Source organism: Sinohyriopsis cumingii, chromosome 18, assembly GCF_028554795.1.
Source record: "Sinohyriopsis cumingii isolate HCF-2022 chromosome 18, ASM2855479v2, whole genome shotgun sequence".
NCBI lineage: Eukaryota > Metazoa > Mollusca > Bivalvia > Unionida > Unionidae > Sinohyriopsis > Sinohyriopsis cumingii.
This window is the reverse complement of record NC_142978.1, coordinates 34272433-34294848: the sequence shown is the minus strand read 5'-3', so window position 1 is coordinate 34294848 and position 22416 is coordinate 34272433. Positions and strand designations below refer to the sequence as shown.

At 39.3% G+C, this 22416-nt stretch overlaps 2 protein-coding genes across 4 annotated transcripts in view; one reads left to right on the top strand and one right to left on the bottom strand.

The window, feature by feature from the left end:
• Positions 1 to 22416, bottom strand: part of LOC149776361 (uncharacterized) — an 86143-nt gene that overhangs the window by 5201 nt on the left and 58526 nt on the right. The gene's annotated exons all lie outside the window — the stretch shown is intronic.
• LOC149776363 (dynein light chain 2, cytoplasmic-like) lies at positions 13234 to 15703 on the top strand. Of its 2 annotated transcripts, none has more exons than XM_089942899.1 (2): positions 13234 to 13372; positions 14840 to 15703. In XM_089942899.1, exon 2 carries the CDS (start codon positions 14845 to 14847, stop codon positions 15112 to 15114), a length of 270 nt encoding a protein of 89 aa, XP_089799025.1. In that variant the 5' UTR covers positions 13234 to 13372; positions 14840 to 14844; the 3' UTR covers positions 15115 to 15703. The 2 variants fall into 2 exon arrangements, with proteins under 2 accessions (XP_089799025.1, XP_089799024.1); XM_089942898.1 differs by having other exon boundaries at positions 13268 to 13376.

The window sequence follows — 22416 nt, the reverse complement described above, 5'->3', positions numbered from 1 at the left end:
TTGTGAAGACGTTTTTGTGTGGATTATTCGTTGGAATTACAAAGTGTTCATTGACTCTAGACTAAAATAATATTTTGGGATTATTGTGAATTCATTCAAAAGAATTTTGTACAATGCCATAGATACATCAGTACATTCGATGACCTGTAATTTATTCAGAACACTCTATTCTTGTGGACTTGTGATATAAAAATTTTAAGATTATTTCGGATTTAATTAAGAATACTGTAAGTTCCGCTTGAAGTTTCATTTTATAACTTAGAGAATGAAATTATCTGTTAAGTTTTACATAATTTGTGGGCTTAGCTTCTTTCTGTTACTTAGTTTATGACCATAATGTCGTAACAGAATTGTACATTATGAGCTTCATGATAGAATACAAAATATGTACCGAGCTTTCACCTCATTAGTATGACGGATAAAATTCGGTTCAGTCTAATTTCACGAAACAGAACCAGCGTCAAAAAGCTGTTCGATTCATACTTAACGGACGTCATCCTAGTTCTGATATTCTACACTCTCCGTCTATTCAGTTCATACTCACCATTATCATTTGTAACGAACTGAAACGAGATCTTTTTGCAAAAGAGTTCTTATTAAAAACACTGTTTCGGTTAACTAAATATGCCACAGGTTGACGTGAAATATAAAGTGGATTGACGACCCTTTGCTCGCAAAAATCATTCTTGAAAAGAGGTCATATATTTCGTTGATATTTATCCCCATCGTTCATCTGTACTTCAGTAATAAATTAAAAGCTATAACGTTCTGTTTTGTGATAAATTAATGTAATAATAAATATTAGAGTCTATTTCCTCAGTTTTCTCAGCCGTAACTGAGATATTTACGTATTATTTTAGTTGAAATTTGTACTTATAGCTTTGAATACGGTCCTATTAATGCAAATTATTTCCTACCAAAACAAGGTTTTGATAAACAGTTTGTTAAATTCAAGACAATAGTATAGATGAAACGTTTTACAGACACATAACTCTTTTACTGTCTGACAGATAAGGTCAGGAAATAAAAAAATGCTGTTATCTCAGTATTGATCTGTGGATCGTAAAGCTGGAGGTACACATAAACAAAAGATAAAACTAAACTCTTTTGAAAACAGCTGCCTCAGAAAGATAAGATGAACACAAATTGAAAAAAGAGTGAAGTGCCAATAGCAATTTATCTCTACAATCATCAGAAAGAAAAGATTGGCATACCTGGACCGTGTTATGAGAAAACAGCACTTAAAAGGAATTTGCCTGGCAGGAGGACAAGGGAAATAACACACAAATCCCCGAAAGGAACGTTTTTAAGAGAGGGAAATACACCAGCACTTGAGTAGAATGTGATGAGGATTTAGCTCCACTGTCCCTGCCATCCATTTTTGTCTCTAACCCCATGACATAGTTAGCCTATATGTGACCGTTGTATGTTTATAAATTTTATTTTTCCACAAACATGGTGTGCTTCATTCAATCATGGTGGGTACAGCCTCAACCGGATCGAAGTGCACGCAAATTGGGCTAGTGGGACAACCACCAGCCTTTCATATCACTGTGCAGTGATTGTGGAAACAACAACAATTCGGAAGAGAGTGATGTGCTCAAACAGGCAAGTCTATGGTACCGATCAATATAGGCACTGACTGACACTATACTACTCACTAAATTCCTTTCTTATTTGATTTAGACACTATATCGTCATCTGTTCATCTTGCTTTTCCTCCATGCCGTTGTTTAAGATTATATACAAATAGATTCCTGTTAAAATGTGCGACTTCCAGTCAAATTTATATATATAGTGTATGTGTGTGTGACAAATTAGTGTTATACAAATATTGCAGTCTATTGGCTCAGTTTCCTCAGCCATAACTGAGAGCTGGACAGAAGGCTTAGAAAGGCAAACATAAGGAGCTAGAGCAGGAGCTGGACAGAAGGCTTGGAAAGGCAAACAACATCATGGCATGAGTGACGAAGAGGGAGTAGGAAAACAACGCGCTGACAGAGCACACCAAGAACCAAGTCTACCAGGCATCCGTTCTCAGCAACATCCTATATGGAAGTTGGACCGGGACCGTCTACATAAGGCAAGAGCGCCGGCTCAACTCCTTCCATATACTGTGTCTAAAACGTAACCTGAAAATCAGGTGGCAAGACCGCGTCCCGCACAGCGAGATCCTAAAGCGTTCAAGTATCCCCAGCATGTACTCCCTGCTGAGCAAACGCCACCTTCGATGGCTGGGGCACGTCCAACTCATGGAGGATGGTAGGCTGCCAAAGGACATCTTATATGGACAGCTGGCCCATGTCACAAGAAGAGCTGACTGCACCTCACTCCGTTTCAAGGATGCGTGCAAGAGGAGCATCAAGGCATGCGACATTTCACCAGACGGCTGGAAAATTCAAGCCGAGGGCCGAGGCACCTGGAGACTAACAATCCACAAGGGCATAGCAGTCGCTGATGTGAGGAGAGGTCAGCTGGTGGCAGATAAACGTGAGAGAAAGAAGAGCGCAGCAGCCACCCCAGCAATTCATACCTCCCAGTATGTCTGCACCAGCAACAACAGGGACTGTAACTCGCGCATAGGCCTGCACAGCCACAGCAGACGATGCTAAAACCCCAGAGACACACGACACTCCAAGGGCGCTATTCACGTGGACACTTGGCACTGAGTCGCTCATAATAATGATATATATATATATATATATATATATATATATATATATATATATATATATATATATATATATATATATAGATAGATAGATAGATAGATAGATATGAATATAGTTTATTTCGAAAAGAATATTACTCGGCTATGACGTTTTGTAACTGTCGCAACTGTCGTGATTTTCCGTTTCGACAGCGCAGTCTTACTCTCAGCCGCACTGATTATTTAATCCTCGTTTGCCACCGAGTGCAATTTACTGATTTTCTTGAGACTGCTCTGTGTAGCCTCGACTCAGTCGGAATAAAAATGTACTCGGAAATGCAGTTTCATCGAAGTCAATTTCTTCGCACTACAAGATACCCAAGTTACTATCGATTTAGATCCGACAATAATAATGAATAGTGCACCTAGGACAATTGATGTGACCACAAACATAAACTTGGACCAAGCACGTGTGTTTGTATTTTACTATCAACGCGGTTATTTTTGCGATTTCGTCTCAAAGCTGTTCTGATTCGACTATTTTAATTACATTACAGGCGGACCTCATCCAGTCTAATCTTCAATAACAAACGCAATACGTACACTGCCCTTTTTATTGTTACTACTATCATACAGCTATAGAAAATATCAGCATCTGGAATATTTACATATCCTTCGATAGAACGATCTATTTGTTTAGTCCCCTTTTCACCTGCGTCACACAGGCTACGCCAGCACGTTTAAATCTTACGATCACCTTTTCCCAATAATTGTTACCCGAACAAGTGCGTCCTTGTTAAATTTCAGTCGACCAGGTTGATTGTTGTCTCCTAGTCGAAACAATGTTGAATTAACATAGCTAATATGAAATCAGACTGGCGTGGATAAATCAGTGAATGCCACCTCTTCCTTGTAGAAACAATCCCGGAGAGGTTCTGAATCTGCTGCAGAAGATAATCCTTCAATGCCTTTACGTGCAAGTGCTATGATTCCAAGCTGGCCTAGAGTGGGTTGTGGTACATCAGGGTGATTCAAAAGGCACTTTCAAAATGACCCTTAACAAAACTATATTTCAGTATGCACGTCGGTTTGGTAACACAACTTTGAAGAAATTATTCCTTGACAAGTGAAACAAAATTGTTATCGCCATTTACATCTGCTAGCTATCCAGTCGGTAGTAAATCCACAACCTCATTACCGAGGTCAGATAATAACACGTATAAAATAATGATACCATCTAATCTTAAACACAAGCACCAAAGACGGTTAAGTACCCATAAGGATAAACACTGCGTCCTTTGTACTGAATTTCATCTCCGGCAAATAATGAATTTGATACTGCATATCGGCGGAAAAAATTGCATCATGGTCACATATAGCGGCACGCGATTTTAATGTCGAGATGTTGAGGAATATTTATTACTATACATATTTGACCCACGAGATTTTACATCCAATTATGATAGATAAGACTGACCTATTTAGGTCTATCAAGAAAAAGCCATTTTCATCAAGAGGAGTTAAAATAAGTCGACCGCTTGCAACGACTGCGTAAGATTTTTCCTCTCTTTCTTTAATTAATATTCCGGAAATTATGTTACACGAAAGTACTACACATAATGGTGGTGTCGGTTGTCGTCCGTAAGCGATTTATTGATCCACGCGTCGTTTTGTTGCTACATTAGTATCATCAACATACTTTTTTAAATGCTCAACCGACACCCTAGAGTCTCTGATTGCACCACTGTCAGTGAGATCGACGAATTTTTTTTATTATACCACAAAGTCGCCTTTAAGCATGGCAATAATATATTGAATATCTACGTTGGACGTTTTCAGTTTGACAGTGTGGTCTTCAAAAATCATAAGCTCGCCTGTATCGACACCAACAACAACACGAGCTCAAATAAATCCGCTTTAATGGAAAATCATCTCAGATCCAAATCAGTGCCGTGTCGTTGAGCAGAGTTTCAATCATAAATGCTGATATATAATTTGTATAATATTACGCTTACTTTAACGTAAAATCAGTCCACGCTCACGGGGTTGGTGAACGATCCATTGCGCTCAACGCTTCAACAACAAGATGACCGCATATGGGACCATCGAACCGTGCTTGTACTGGCATAGTGGTATGAAGTAACAGTTGTTGTCCACTCTTAGATAAATAATGAACTACCTCAACTGGCGGTACAGACCCATGCACACTATGCTAAGCCTGTTGATGAATCCAGATATACCAAGCCAGTTTCACTTTTGCGTGGCAACATCGATGCAAGATCATCTAGCATAAAAACACTACGAAAATGTTTGATCGATATTACCATTGCGAGTAAATCCAGACTGGTTAAAGGACGCTTGAGAAGCTTTCCTTCCATCGATCTTCTGCGACCTGGTAATCAATACTTCTGCCCGAGAATATTCGACGACACGTGCCTGGCAATCGAAGGCCTCGTAGTTTTGTATGGTATGTGCGAGAAACGACAGTTTTGAAGTGGTTCCCGACTTTATAAATCATAACAAGCGTGATTCTGTGCTCAGTGAAGGACATAACACAGACGTCAAAAACGTTCATTTCTCCAACACAACTTTGCCAGTGGCAGAACATGCATCACGCCACATCGCATCGTTGCAGTTAATTTCAAAAAACTAAATGACGGTATTTGGCTCCAAATAGCATCTTGCGAGCATCTCTACACACACCTAAGATGTGACAGAGGGGAATTGCGCAAGAAAATCTTAATGAAGCACCAATAAGGTTTGACGCTGTGCAAATACAGGATTAAACTCGGTATTAGGAAGCGCTACGTGTTCTGCAGCTGCAACGGCAACACCAGCTGCATTTCGAGGTCATTTGATTACATGTAGTCTATGATCTGTATGATCTGTTTACATCTTTGACAAACATCATTTTTGGGCCAGCAACGTCAACATTGTCCAGAATGCATTCGATTTCCTTTCCATCTACGATTCTAGTAATAAGAAATCCCTCTAGGGTATTGACATTGGATTTGTTTTCGCGTACCAGTTCTCCCTCCACTTCCAAAAACAATTCACACGGAAAGAAAAACAATAAGTGTCTTGGACTTGCAAATCTAACTGGGGTCTCCGGCTAGATATGAGTAATACTAAAATTCTCTTACTTCGATAGACTAACACGGGCGCTCCCGTGTCAAATGATGGATAAAACGCCTCTTTAAACTGAGTCATGGTTTATATATTATTGATTTTCTTTAATACCGTACAAATCTACTCCTCATTGCCAGATTTTCAATCGTTGAATCTGACAATCGCTGTTGAGCTGCTTCATTAATAATTTTATTAACTGCAGGCGGCTTCGATCGACAGTAATGTAAATGGAACCGCTTTTAATAATGATGCCTGTGTTACTAATCGTCGTAATTGATCTTTGAAGCGATTGAAATGCCTGCTAACCCAGTTGTTCTAATTGATCTTCAGCGGAACATTTAACCTTTTGGCGCGCCTTCAAATAATCCACTAACAACATCACCATATCCAGTTCTGTAATAGTTTATATACGCGGATTTTCTCTTGTTAATAATACGAATGGATTTCACACGTCCACGAAGATAAACAACGTACCTGTCTTGATCTACCAGGAAAAAACGAATATGAGTCAGCCAATTAGTATGGCATGGAAGGTGTACAGGATCAGCGGGTGTAATAAATAGTAAATCACCTGGTTTCACAGTTAGTAAAAACCCAAACAAAATGTAGCCCTATACAATTGCGCATGTCTCTTCGGACCTGCTTTCACAAATGCCACTGACGGCATCACATGTTAAATTGAAATGTGTCCTTCAGGTATTTCTCAGAATATCAGGCTCTATGTGATATCCTGTCCGAGATTCAGGTGAAGCATGCAAAACATATTTATTCTTGGGAAAATCGTCTGACCAACCAAGAACTGTTCTCAACGACGATTGTCCAATATTAACCTGATAGTACGAATATTCAATGGCAAGAAACGGAGCTCAGTGTAGTTTCGTGTCCAAGAATTAAAGTATGTAATCCTTACCAGTAAACACAGAAATTCTTCTTCGGATGTCAACATTGATTGAGATAATATCGTACACACCTGTAGGAAGTTCTACCATATACCATTTTGTTCCACAATCTGCTGAAAACACAAATGATTTATTTGCAGGCAGACCAACAAACGTTTGGTCTCCAATATTAGGCCAACAGTAGTGCACTAGTAGCGAACCTAGTGCGGTCTCAAGTGAGCGGGAGTCTCAGGAGTTACATGAGAAAAAAAAAAGAGTCAGATTTTCTGGTTCCGTGGATGAGATGGTGATCATCGAGGTCTTTCTCTGGGCTGTATTTACAACCACCTGTTGCCTTGAAGCATATATTATACACAGAACACGAACCGTCTCAATCGTTTCGGAACCCATAATCGTTGCTATACATATCATGACTATTTTTAACAAGTTCATGCACCAATGCGCAATATGTGTTTCTGTCCAAGTTATGATTGGTGAGCATTCGCTGACACATCGATGTCGCTTCATTCATTACTTCAGGTGCATTATTGACCGTACGAACTGATCCCACTAGCATTTCCAATCGATGTGCAAGGTAGTAATGGTCATACAATCCTCCAAAGCCTTCTCCTTTCCTTGGTGTACATTGATGACGCCGCTTTAGTTCTTCTGCCCTGATCAAACTAGATTGGTCGTCTTTATCTTCCAGTGAATTTTTCGGTGTTACTGATGAAGGTGCAGGTGCATTTTGTTCTTGTTTTCTGTTGTTTTGCATATTTTATTAATAATAATAATGAGGATTTTGTATAGCGCCTAATCCTTAGAAGCTCTAAGCGTTTTACAACATTAGACAACACCTATAAGATAAAATAAAAAACAACATATACTGATATGATTACAAAAACAAACACCATGAAATTAGAAAACATTAAAAAAACATGCTGAGAATATTATGGTAGGAAACATTATTATGTCTTTAAGTTCTTGCAGTCGAAATAACTGAGTTTTGAGAGCCCTCTTGAATGTGATCACTGTACCACTGTGTCTAAGTTCAGCAGGCAATTCATTCCACGTTGTTGTGCCCTGGTATGCAAAAGAATGCTGTCCATATGACTTTGTTTTTATACTTGGAATAATGAGTATACGATTGTCAGAAGAGGAGCGTAAGTATCTTGCTGGTGTGTATACATGGGTGAGGTCGGATAGGTATGTTGGACTAGTGTATGACAGTGAAACGTAGCACAGTGAACAAATTTTGTTTGATTCTGGATCGAATGGATAGCCAGTGTAGGGTACAGAGCAGCGGGGAGGTGTGCTTTGATCGTGGTACTCTAAGTATGATCCGAGCAGCTGTGTTTTGAACTTTTTGAAGTTTCTGGAGCAGATATTGAGATGAACCAGACAGAATTGAGTTTCAATAGGCCAGTCTTGAAAGTACTAATGAACATAGAAGTGTACCTTTTTTCGGTGGAGACTTGTTGCCATTTGGTTGTGGCACGGCTGCGTGACCTGAATATTATTCTGCCTTAATTCAAATAATCTTCTGTGGTAGTATCAATGGGTGGTGGATACCAACGATATTCTTCCGTTGTGCTACTGTTATAGGCTGGCTGACATTCTCCACATTTGTGTAGGAGTTATATAAAATGTCCTATCACTTCCGCTGCTTCATTACCTTTTCCAGCTTTTATCAAATCAAGTATATTATTATGAGAATAAAATACCTTGGATGCCAGAGGGTTTTTTTTGGCCCAGAAAATACTCTTTATACCCACACCCAATCCATTTTTATGTCATTTAATGGTTCTTTGATCACTAAACCTCTCATGGGGGAGGTGGGGTATTTAGAGACTTGTACGGAAGGGGTCTCAGCTGATCCACTGGCGACATCTTCATTAAAGTTTTATTGCGTGGCATCAATGACCGGTACCTGGCTGGTGGTGGAGAAAGTGATTCTTTCGGTTCCTCTGCATTTTTTATGTTAAGCCTCCATCCCTGGCAAACATTTAATAACCTCTGCAGTTGTTCTTGTGACTCTTCTGATATCATTGGTGTGGTTGATTATATTACGAACTGGGTCAGGAGTTTCTATTTCTATAAGCGGTGTCACTTGTTGTAAGATTGTTTTGGTTGCCTAAGCAATCTCTTTTGTGGGCCTAATCATTGGTGCAGATAACTGTTCAAACCCCGCTGTAAGATCTTCTTACGCATTCTGTCGCGAATGTAACATATTTATGACATATTTGCAGCTGTGAGATCGTCTCGTGCAGAGTGTCGCAGCTATAACATATTTTTGACATTTTTGCGGCCTTCGATTACTTTTTGAATACATTCTTGCTCTTCACAATAAGCTTCTCTGCATCTCCTTCCATACTTTTTATGACATGGCTGCCTGACGGTTTGGGTTTTTCATTTGATTTTTAATTGTTAAATTGACATATCTCTGTTAAATTCTGCCGCGTTTAAACCCGCTCGATACTTGTGTGGCCCACCAATCAAATCAATAGTTAGAAAGCCATACGGATTCGAGGTAATCCGCGTAAACATGTCACGAAATTCATTCCACAAATGTTCGGCGGTGTGCCAAGTCCAATGGATGCTTCCAATACCATACGCGTCAATTCCGCGAAATATGATCGTGTTATGGTTGTCACAGATCACTTTTGGCACATGGGCCGATCGTTGAGCCAAATAAATCATGTCCGTGATGATGTGTCGGCCTCGGGGAACATTTTATACAGGATTAACTGTATTTTCATCGTCGTATAACACATCGTCGTATAACACAAGATTATTTTTGCTTGCATCAAAGTTTTCATCAGTAGGAGCTTCGTCAATGCTGCAGGAAAAATCGATTAAATCTCTGCTTCCGTGGACAGCAAAAAGTCGTCTTGGTGTTATTACCTGTTTTCAATTTGTTTTGAATATATTTTGAGCACAAGAAAACAATGTTGTTGTTGTTGTAGGGTTTAACGCCATTTTTCAGCACAGGATAGGCTATACATGGCGGCCAGTATTAATGGTGGAGGAAGAACCCAGGAAAACCCCGGAGAGAACCATCGACCCACGAGAAGCTACTGGCAAGCTTTCTCACATACCCACATTGGCTGAATCCGAGACTCGAACCCATGCAGACAGAGGTGAGATGGCTGTGATCCTTAACGGACAGCGCTTTAGACCACTCGGCAGAAAACAATGTTAATCATCAGCCGGCGGTGTAATCATGTACAACCGATCCCAGGTTTTCCCTCGTAAAACCATATTCAACGACAGTTGAGTTTTTATGGCAGGGCCAATGATGAGTGTCTGAACTGAGTTTGAAAGTACGGTTCCATCTCTATCCTTGGCCGCTTTAGGCGTTGTTTGTGCGGAGAAATCAATGACGGAAAAGTCTTTGACTTTCCCGAAATCAACTGCGATTTTTCTTTTGCGTGACGCCATTGTATAATTGTCTGTCGTTATAGTACAATCGTGTCATATTGTGTGACATGTCGACGAAAACACTTTCCAGAACAATCCAACTCCAGTTCAAACGCGTAATTGACAATCAGAGGTTACTGGAACTTGTGCTAGTTGTAGAGTAAAACGTTTATGTTTATTAGTATGCTGAAAACGGTTTTAACAATTCACCGGCAACGGTGATATTGGGGCTGCATTAAGAAAGTTGCCAGGGACATCATGGAGTAAATATCTAGGCGAAAAGCATCTCATCGGATACAACAACTGTGCACCTGTTACACGACTTGATCTGTGACTCATTTATAATAACCAATTAACATCCGGCGAAGCACCTATCATCCTGTTACCGACATAATCTTGCATTCCAAGAATCAAACGATATATGTGGACGTCAACGTGCTTAATGAGATCTGATCCATGACTTGAACATGATTATTCAAATACTGAGAGAACGAATCGTTCGATGTGTCGTGAAAAGAGGTATAAAACCTACAATTTCATTAGTAGGCTCTTCCTCCAGTGAAACTCGTTAAAAATAAAATTATACCGACACAAGCAAACAATGTACACAAACAGCTGAACGTTATCCAAATATACTACGGGGCCCCGAGTGGCCGAGTGGTCTAAAGCGCTCTCCGTTACGGATCACTGCCATCTCACCTCTGTCTGCGTCGGTTCGAGTCTCGGATTCAGCCAATGTGGGTATGTGAGAAAGCTTGCCAGTAGCTTCTCAAGGGTCGGTGGTTCTTTCCGGGTCTTTCCACCATTAATACTGGCCGCCATGTATAGCCTATAGTGTGCTGAAAAATGGCGTTAAACCATACAACAAAAACAACAACAAATATACTACAGTCCGCTTGGTTATTTGAGACGTGAAGTCCCTGTGGAACAGTTAGCCAGTGCAGAAAATGTTATTCAAGGAATGTCCCGAACAAGGTTGACCATACAAGCGTTGTCGAAAATTTATTTATTAGTACCAAAAATGATTTCACGGAGTTAGACTGATGCCCAGACACTTAATGATGTTCATCTGGCAGATTTGTTATTTCTTCCGCACGATCGTATCCGAGATCGACAAGGCAATTTACGCACCAATAAATAAGCGTTTGAGATTGTCGCTGTGGTCGACAGATACAAACAAGCGGAGCCGTTGACATCAAAAGATTCTGCAGGTCCTACGCAACAATTGTTTATAAACAACCAGTGACAAGTTCTTCAATACGATAAAATTCATGTCTAAATTGTATTTTCCTCTTTTCCCAGTATAAAATTATCAATGTACATTTACCGAGGATTATAGAGACTATAACACACTATGGAAAAAAAATCAATACACAGCAAATGCTGCATTAATTGCCTTCATTCATTCAGTATACTAAATGTGTATATTGATCGCTACCACAGACTTGCCTGTTTAAGTACATCACTCTGTATGATTTTGTGTCGTTTCTACAATCACTGCATATTTGTACGAAAGGTTGGTATTTGTCCCATTAACCAAATTTACGGGATTTTCCATCCGGACGAGACTGCCCACTCTGAATCACTCTCATCACGTGAGTGTGCGTGCACAAATAAAATTGCTACACATAAAGGCTAACTATGACATCGGGTTATAGAGGGGAAAGCTCCATTCACATACTACTTCCTGAAACATTAGACGCGATAATTAATGTGGCCCAGGATAGAGGAAGATGGCGTATGATGCTTACTGCCCTATTCGACGGATAAGGTACAAAATGAATGAATAATGATGGTGCTTAATATAGTGCGAGTAATAATCTAGATTCCTTAGCACATCTAGTACGGAGTACGCGGTTTGTATTGTCGTTGTATCGGGGGTGCGTGGGGGGGGGGGGGGGTGCGGTGAATTAGTCGCTGTGAAACTTTGTACATGCATAATATCATCCATAATATCATCATCTATAGATACACATATTATATAAGCTCCGTTTACCCATGACTTTTACGAGAGTCCCTTTCTATTTATAGCTGGATGCAAATACATAATTTTGTGAACGAAACTATTCTCGACATTTTTAGTTGCTGTTGCTGTTTTCAGTTTATCGCTATTTTTCAACGCATGATAGGTTATACATGGCAACCAATATAGTTGGTGCAGGAACATCCCGGGGAAAAACCCATGTACGAACCACCGACCCACGGGAACCTACTGGGAAGATTTCTCACATACCTACAATTAAAAATCCCGAGACTCGAACTCACAAATACTCAGATGAGATGGAAGTGACGGCAAGCGCTTCAGATCACTCGGTTACAGTGGGCCGCACAATTTTTAGTCGATTGTTGTGAACTTTGTACATATTATGGTCATTACCAGAAGCAACACAAGTTTACATAGCACTGACATTTTTTGTGTCAGACGTTGCGCGTGTTTTGTTTATTTTGTTCTTTTGTTGTTTTTGGGGTGGGGGTTACTTCAATCTTTTCGATCATGGGGTAGGGTTGGAAAAAGGTAGGGACGGTGGTATATTTACGTGAGGAAATTGCTCATAATTCCGTTAGTTTCGTGTCATTTTAGTTTAGAAATTCTCGAGCAAACCTATTTTTTTTCAGGCAGTCTCATTCTTCACTGTTCTTTCTTAGAAGAAAAGTTCCACGGGTGTGAATCATTGAAATGTTCTAGACATAAATGTATTTATACCGTCACTCATTACTGTCAATTCTCATTTCCTTATGTCCACCAAAAGATGTGTGTGTGTATATATATATATAGAGAGAGAGAGAGACAGAGAGAGAGAATGCTTCTTTTTTTTAGTCAAATCAACGTATATAGACTACGAGGGCAGTTTTACGGCCAACTTAACTGTTCTTACATTTTATATGTATTTTGTTTGCATACCACATTCAGAACAATCCGTTTTCGATTGCTTTAAAAAGAGACTAAAAGTAAAAAGTAGCACAGTATGAACTCCTAAAACTAACGCATTCCTTGTCTACATTTCAGTTGCCTAGCTCACCTAAAAGCGAAAAGCTAAAACACATGTATACAGGTTGGATTCCGGTTAAGTAACATGGGCTAGGTGTGCCACTTAATATCTCTATGTATCGTATTTACAACATGTGCTACAAAGTGATAGAAGCTACTGTAGAATTCTATGTTTAAGCCAATCGCAAGCAAGAATTGTATTCAATGGCTTGTATATGCCTCGTTGCTAAGTGTAATTTCTGTCATTCCATTCTCGACTTTGAGAGACCACAGTACAGTTATCTGGGTGGAAAGTCGAATCATACAGTAAGTCAGTAGCTCTAGCTCTCTCTCTCTCTCTCTCTGCCTTCCGGAAAAATGTTTTAAAACTACTTAATTTGCAGTTCACTTCAAGTTTCATATTCATCTGTTTTCGACTGTCTTCAAAATCTTTGGATTCAGTTCCTTTGTGCCTGTTTCATTTCCATGGCAACCATTTATCAAACATTACCCACTTCATAACTGACTGGAAGCTTGTATATATGTTGAATCCACGGGAATTTACATTTGAATAAGTTATGTGTGCTCGATAACCTTTGTCTCAAAAACTCGAGATATTTTTAGTGTCCATGGCAACTTTTGTGAAATAAATGGCATCTTTATTTATTCGTTGGTTTGTTTCGTTGTTATTATATGCACAGTAACCTCATTGCTCTCGTTGGATGGTGTAAAGGCTATTTATTTTAGGGTTTTTTATTAGTTGTCTTTTTTTAAGCCTTTCGTCAGAATCTTCCATTTGGCAAATTGTTATCAACCTTGGTGTAATTTTATCCTGCAGAAAATTTTACCAAGGTTACAAAACACAAATTGATGCTTCTTTATCCTGCAGAAAATTCTACCAGTATTACAAAACGTCCATTGATCTTTCTGTATCCCGCAGAAAATTCTTCCAATATTACGAAACGCCAGTTGATCCTTCTGTTGAGCAGAGTTCGATGGGGAAGGCATGGTTGATGTGTGACGCGCTCAGTGATTCCTCGGCTAAACTTATATCTTGCAGGGCATTTGTTTAAATTTTATTTATGTTGTTTATTTATTCGATCTGTAGCTTAAGAGTGGAAGGAGCAAGTATCTAGCTGTCGTTTTCTTCTCTCTTTTTTTAATAATAAAGACGCACTTCAATTTCCTGCATCTTTTCCACAAGGCAGTTTGCCTAACTTTTATCAACATTTGTTTCGCTAAATAAATTACTATTACATTGTAACATTTTTTTTTTTTTAGAAATGAGCACATGTTCATGTTAATGGAACAGAAAATGCTCGCATCGACCGCTCCGGTGGCCTAGTGGTTAGAGCGTCCACCTTGGATGCGGGTGGTTGTGGGTTCGAACCCCGGCCGAATCATACCAAAGGCTTATAAAATGCTACTTGCAGCTGCATCGCTTGGCGCTCAGCATTAAGAGCTCAGAGTTAGGACTGGTCAGGATAACGTGACTGGGCGGAACATCGTGGTACGTGTCAGCGACATGATGCCCTAGTGCTAGACATCACTAAAAAACTGTTACTCTGCAAACATCGTATTGATATGACTTAAAAATTGTAAATGCTACATTTTAAAAAAAAAAGTGTTAATGCTTCATTAAAAATCCACATCACACTCTCACACACCCAATCCTTTGCTTTATATTATCTCTACGGTATCGTATATTTCATTATCTCTATGGTAATGTACCTGTCTTGGATGCAAAACAAAAGTAACTTTGATTTATTTATTTCTTTTTTCTTTTCTTTTTAGTTAAAATGTCTGAGAGAAAGGCCGTCATCAAGAATGCCGACATGGCTGAAGACATGCAGCAGGATGCTGTAGACTGTGCCACACAAGCTTTAGAGAAATACAACATTGAGAAGGACATTGCTGCCTACATCAAGAAAGAATTTGACAAGAAGTACAACCCAACATGGCACTGCATTGTGGGACGCAACTTTGGAAGCTACGTCACCCACGAGACCAAGCATTTCATCTACTTCTATCTTGGACAAGTTGCCATTTTACTATTCAAGTCTGGATAGACTTCATTTAAAACTGGACTTGTATTTATGATATTAGATCTGAAAAGTAAAATATCAGTGCCATGCAGAATATAAAAATTTTGGTGCAAAATCTCTTGTAAAAGGTCTTTTGAATTCATAAAAATGTCGAAAAACACTGTCTTCTACTGCCTAACATTTTTGGATGTACCAAACCACTATTTAAGATAATGGAGTTTTGTGCCACTTTTAGACGATTATCCGATTAAAATATGCTGATACTTTTTATTCCAGTTCAATGTACATGGTTAAGTTAATTGTGTTTGCATTCCACGTGACTCGTGCAAACCGCATTCAATCGATATGAAGTGCGACGTGCGACGAGGCAACGTAAACCAAGACGTAAGCACTCGATCAAATGACGCAAAAGGAGCCGCTAGCTATCGTATATAAATGTAAACTACCTTCTTTATATATGTATATGGGAAATTGTAAAGGATGAACAAGAATAATGAAAACTATTAAACAGAACAAAAATATGCAGTTTATTTCAGTTTGTACCGAAAGAAAAGTGCAATATCTTTCATCTAGATATTGTGATATTTTTGTAATAAAATTATATTTCAAATTGGTTTATGTCATGTATTTACTGTGGATTATTACAAACAACTTCATTGACCGGTAGTTATTACCGACGTTGTATTTAATGCGATAATCACCGTTACCGACCGCTTCATCTACTGTGATAATCATTATTACCGACTGCTGTATTTAATGTGGCAATCATTATTACAGACCGTTATATTTACTGTGGTAATCATTATTACCAACTGCTGCATTTAATGTGGCAATCATTATTACAGACCGTTACATTTACTGTGGTAATCATTATTACCGACCGCTGCATCCAATGTCATAAGCATTATTACCGACTGTTGCATTTACTGTGGTAATCATTATTAATGATCGCAGCAGCTGCTGTGGTAATCATTATTACCAACTGATGGAGAAATGATGCCTCCTAGTACATTCCAAAAAATGTTAAATAAATACCGTATGTACTCGATTACGTCTAGTCATACTGCCAGCCACAAAGGTACTCGTTTGCCGTAGCATAGTGCGTCAGCAGATCGGGGTCTACGTTGGTTATTCAACTAATTACTCTTGACAAACTGCACGGACCCATATCTGCTGTCCCATTATGTGCAATTTGCAGTTGACTGCTTCGATGTCCCAGTGGTTAAAGCGTCTGCCTGGGATGCGGGAGGTCGCTGGTTCAAACCCGAGTCATACAAGTTACAATAAGATGGTACCAGCAGCTGCCTCGTTTGGCGCTCAGCATTAAGAGGTTAGTATTAGAACTGGTCGGCCTGATGTAAAAATAAGGTGACTGGGTGAAACATGATGCCGCATATTTGAGACACGATACCCCAGTGCTTGACATCACTGTAAATTACCACACTGCAGACTTCATAGCGATATGACCATCACACGCAGTTTGCAGATGGACTCGTAAGTATATACGGCAGGCACAGTCATGAGCATTTTGTTTGATAAAGACTTAGTTTCAAACACTCCAATTCTGTCCAAATATGTTTTGCATCTGTTTAAAGTTGTGTTGTTTTTTTTTTATTCCCACGATAAATGTTGCATTTGTTGTCTGATAAAGAAGTAATTATGGCAAAGTCTGTTCAAGTAGACTCCCGCCAACTTTTCAAAAGGTTCTTTCTTATTAGAACGTCAGCTTAACGTATGGTCAGATAACAAACTTAACATTCCAGAAAGACCGTAAATCCTACTTAATGTGGGATAAAGTAAGGCACAGACAGTTGATATTTATCTGCTGAATTACATTCCTCGTGACAAATTAACTGGAGATAAAATTTTGAACAATAAGGATACGTGACGAGCGTTCACTAGCTTGAATTCCACGTGCCGTTTTGTATTCGTCAGCATCTTTCAAATGCTACAAGTCGAGAACTACAAATTACAAGCATTGAACTTTACTTCTCATCACAATGTTTAAAGACTAAACTGCGTATTTACTAACTACTGAAGGGAAAAAAATTTTGTCGCTTGTGGCAGGCTAAACAAAATACTGTGTTGAAAGGAAAGACATAAAAACGAACGAGTTCACGGGGATCAGATGAATAATTGGGGATGAAATGATTTGCCTACGTATCGATAATGTTACAGTTTTGATACGCATATTGATAACAAACACGGAGAATCTATTTAAAAATAACTCCAGTTACCTTGAACGTCCAACTACCATGGATAATTATTAATCGTTTACCTTTATTTTTTAAAGCGAACTTGAGATTAATCCGTTGCTGTAGCTGTTTTATATTTGCAGGAATGTGTATTAGGGATTTGTTGCTTGCCATATTTGCTGCTCAAGCAATACCCATTCTGGATTTTTTTAAAATTCTTTATTTTCCTTTCTATCTTTATGTTCCCTACAAGTTGATCCGTGTATCGTATATGCAAGTTGTGTATCGCACTACCTAGTATAGGTCTATAGTTTAACCTCTGTAAATAATGTATCAATGGGCACGAGTGTATAGGGAATTATGTGTAATTTGTATTAATTTATTCAAAAGCGTGTAGATCTTTCGCATGGTTAAGAATTTAAGTTTACTGTAAACATGTCAAACAGCGTTGTAAGTTGACGTATTAAAAGAGAACATTTTTAAGAAGTTAGAGGCCATCCACTTAGTACGTACGCACCAATCTGGCAAAGCTTGACACCTCCCCCTGTATACTAACGTATTTTTTTTACAACCACCCCCACTTGTGTAAGTACGCTTGACACACCCTTTCCCCAGAATTCTATAGAACGGCCTATATTTAATCCACGCAGAAACCATAAAGGATTAATAATATTAACGTGTTTAATAAAACATAGTCCACCGACGTTGAATGTCTGGCTACATCAGAGAAATAAGCTGCGTAACTTGAAACAGTTTGGTGTCCGCTAAAATTCAAACGCTGACTGAATATAGTCGAACAGGTTACGTATTGGACAAATTATTATCGAGGTTTCACCACCCCACCCCACCCCGTTTGATATGTGTACGTACATTATCATTAGACCCTCAACCCTATACGCAAGCGTATGCATTTGGGTTACTCCCCCACTCCATGCGTACGTACTAAATGGATGACCTCTTAGCGATGGTCGTCGTGAACCAAATTAATCACTGGTGTGTGTGTGTGTGTGTTGGATTTTTAATGTAGCTTTAAAAAACATTCAGTCATATCACTAAGATGTCTGCATTGTGACAGTTTATAGTGATGTCCAGCACTGGGGCATCATGTCCCGCCTTTCAAATTATACTGACACCAGGCCGGCCAGTCCTAACACAAACTTCGTAATGCTGCCATGGGATGCAGCTGTTTGTACCATTTTAATACGTCTTTGGTTTGACTCGGCCGGGATTCGACCACGCCGCATCCGATGCGGACGCTCTAACCACTAGGCCACAGGAGCGGTCTAAACACTGGTGCCTTTAAGCTCTAAAAAGTTTTTGCTGACAAATTTTTACAAACAATGTAGTTGCACAGAAGTTAGTCATAATGGATGTGGTCTTCAACGTAGATCTGAAGAAAACGGAATAAAATTAACGGCATGTTTACATCCTCAGTTTAAGAGGCTTCTAGAAGGGACATTATACCACAGCTGACTTTTTCTGTCGTTTTTATTTCTTTAAAAAAAAGACCTCAGATTTAGTAGTCTATGTAACAAAGATCTGTCAGAGTTTATTCATTCTAAGACTCAAAATCCGTTTTTCTCTGTGTGTGTGTGTGTGTGTGTGTGTTTGTGATTTGTATTTTTAATGTAGCTTTCACAAGTTTTCAGTCACATCGCTACGATATCTGCAGTGCGGCAGTTTATAGTGATGTCTAGCATTGGGACATCATGTTACAGACATGTAGCATGATGTCTCACCCGGTCGCATTATCCTGACACCAGGCCGACCAGTCCTAACACTAACCTCTTAAAGCTGAGCGCCAAGCGAGCAGCTTCTAGGACCATTTTTTATAAGTATTTGGTATGACTCGGCCGGGGATTAAACCCACGACCTCCCGCATCCGAGGTCGACGCTCTAACCACTAGGCCACCGGAGCGGTCAAGTACTAGCACGTTTTAAGAATAATTTATAAAAAGTGAATCGATTCGGCTTGAGTTTGTTGTTGTTGTTGGGTTGAACGCCATTTTTCAGCACATGATAGGCTATACATTGCGGCCAGTATTAATGGTGGAGGAAGAATCCGGGAAAGAACCACCGTCCCACAAGAAGCTACTGGCAAGCTTTCTCACATACCCACATTGGGAGAATCCGAGACTCGAACCCACGCAGACAGAGGTGTATGGCAGTGATCCGTAACGGAGAGCGCTTTAGACCACTCGGCCATTTGGGGCCCCGGCTCGAGTTTGCAAAACATACTTATTTCAATTAAATTAAACGTCTCCATGTGTGGTTTTTAATTTTGAAATGTTGTGAAATTATAGTCTCGGTGCCTTTATTAACTTTTCAAACTTGTATACGCCCGCCATAAGGCGGAAGTATTATGTTAAGACATTGTCCGTCCGCCTCTCTGGCAATTTATCTGTAACCAACTTCTTTATCACAAACTAACTCGAGTTTTCCACCAAATATAGCAGTGGTTCTTGACTAATGGTCGCGACCCAAAACTGGGTCGCCGTGCTGCTTCAAGTAGGTCGCCGAGATCTACCTCATTAATCTGAAATTTCATAGACAAGTTTTATTTTTTAAGCATTGTTGGGTCGCGAGCCTAACACCACAAATCTAATCTCGGTCGCTGCCCCAAAAACGTTAAGAACTGCTGATCTGTAGTTAACAAACTTTGTGGATGGCATGGAATTGGGGCAAGGATGAAATGCATATATTGCAGGGTCAAAAGTCACTGTGACATGATTACATAAATTCTGTGTCACATACCGAGATCAAATATCTGGGGGTTGGATTTTACCTTTAGTAAGGGATAACCGTATTAATTGGGGCATTTAAAGGGCAAAAATCAAGGTCACTATGTCTGCAACAAGAAAATTTGTTTATGAACAAAAAGTTAAGTTCTCAACCAGGTATCTTCACCAGAGTTTGTAGACGAACTACAAGTAGGGTAAGAAATACACCTACTGATTATGGGTCGAACGGTTAAATGGCAAGGGGACTGTGACTGAAAAAAAGAAAATGGTATCTGCAAACTAACATTAACTACACCCAGACCTGGACAAAACGTTATGGATAGCTTGCAATTATCGTATGGAAGAATCCTATTGATTTCGGGTCGAAGAGCAAAGGTCAAGGTCACTGCGATTAAACCAAGATAATAGAGGAAGGTTTGAGAAGGATAGAGATAATATATAATAGGGTCCAGATTTTAAATTTTTAAGGGATCTGGATTCTGATAGTAGATAACTGAGCTATGGTTAGTAGATAACTGGACTCTCTCTGTTTCACACACACACACACACACACACACACACTTTGTTTTGTAAATAAATAAAATATGCAAGGTGCGCCAAAAGTAGTGAAGTGGGGCACATTAGCGTCAATGGGAATTAGCATTACAGAGACCCCTGGGTCAGATTAGCGTCAAGGGAAAATTAACATGGAGAAAAATCGTGGGTCAGATTAGCGTCAAGGGAAATTAACATGGAGAAAAAATCGTGGGACGGTTTAGCGTCAAAGGAAATTAAACAGGGTGGGACTTTATAGCGTCAAGGGAAATTGAACATGGGATTTTTTTTTAAAAAAAAGTTTTTTTAAATTTAAATTTAAATTAAAATTTTAAAAGGGGTAGGCAATTGAATAAAGTCATTCTCTTTTCGAGAAATATGGCTGGCCCTGAAAAGGGCCTTTGGGTTTTCTTCTTCTTCTGCTTCTAATTTCTTCTTTTCCTCCACCAACTTCTTATTTTCTCTCCTACACTCTTTCTCTTCTTTTCTTTCTTTTTTTACTCCTCCTCTTCTTTCTTCTTGTCTTCCTCCTCTTCTTTCTTCCTCTTCTCATTTTCTTCTTCTTTTTCAATTTTTTCGTTCCATTTGCTTATTCTTATCCTTTCCTCTTCATCCTCCTTCTCCTCCTTTATCTCTTTCATTACACCACTTATCTTATCCTTTACCTTTCTTAAGTTATTAATTTCCATCTTTACACGATGGGGACTATAGGAATAGTGGTCTTCAACGAGTCTTATTAACATCTGCTCCATCATTCCTAAATTGTCCAAAATGGTCTTGCAATGTTTGCATTTTGTCCATTTGGTTAGAAGCCATCTTCTTTGTAGAATGGTTCGAATGACGAACGTGGTGGGTTCTTATAGTGAAAGCGCGGACGTGAAGGAAAACATCCCCCTAAAAACGTGAAATTGATCTTACCTAGATCATGACCGAACAACGCGCGGACGTGAAGGAAAACATCCCCTACTTTCTCATTTCATATAATAAAACCAAAACTATACTCTCCACATACGCTAAGAAACAATAAATAAACCCATAATCTACTATTCACACTAACATACCTGAGCTCTTACAAACACTAACACACAAACACATACCCTCACATTTTTTTAAAAAAAGAGTCATTGTTTATATTCACACTACTCTACCTACTCACATTGGCAAATGGATCGTTATTTCTTTTCTTGAGTATTGGGTAGCCCTGAAAAGGGCTGTTTTTTTTGGAACTTCATGGACACCTGGTTAATGGTGGCACCTTCCAGGCCTGGCGCCACATACACATCTTATCCCCCAGTTACTTTTTACCTTTTGGGGGGAGAGAGCAGAGGCAGGATATGTGGCTTCAGAATCCCAATTTTCGCTCTCTGGGATTCTGAAATTTCTTCTTCTCTCCTTTTCCTCCTCCTCTTCTTTGTATCTTCTCTCTTCCTCTTTGCATCTTCTTTCCTCTTCTTCTTTATATCTTCTCTCCTCCTCTTCTTTGTTTCTTCTTTCCTCCTCCTCTTTTATTCTTCCCTCTTCCACAATGGCTTCCGCGGCCAGTTCATTTAATATGCGCCTGGCATATTCCAGATGCACATGAAGTTCCAACAGTTTCTCCAGTCTCGTGTTCATTTTTGGTGTTGATCAATCAACAAGGGTAGTTAGACTGCAGAACGAGTTTCAATTTATAGTGAAAGCGCGGACGTGATGGAAAACATCCCCCTAAAAACGTAAAATTGATCTTACCTAGATCATGACCGAACAACGCGCGGACGTGAAGGAAAACATTCCCTACTTTCTCATTTCATATAATAAAACCAAAACTATACTCTCCACATACGCTAAGAAACAATAAATAAACCCATAATCTACTC

Coding starts and splice junctions, on each gene's coding strand:
- LOC149776363 (XM_089942898.1), top strand. CDS start 13,271: ATGGCTTGTATATGCCTCGTTGCTAAGTGTAATTTCTGTCATTCCATT. Junction 13,377..14,839: donor AAAGTCGAATCATACAGTAA/GTCAGTAGCTCT, acceptor TTTTCTTTTTAG/TTAAAATGTCTGAGAGAAAG.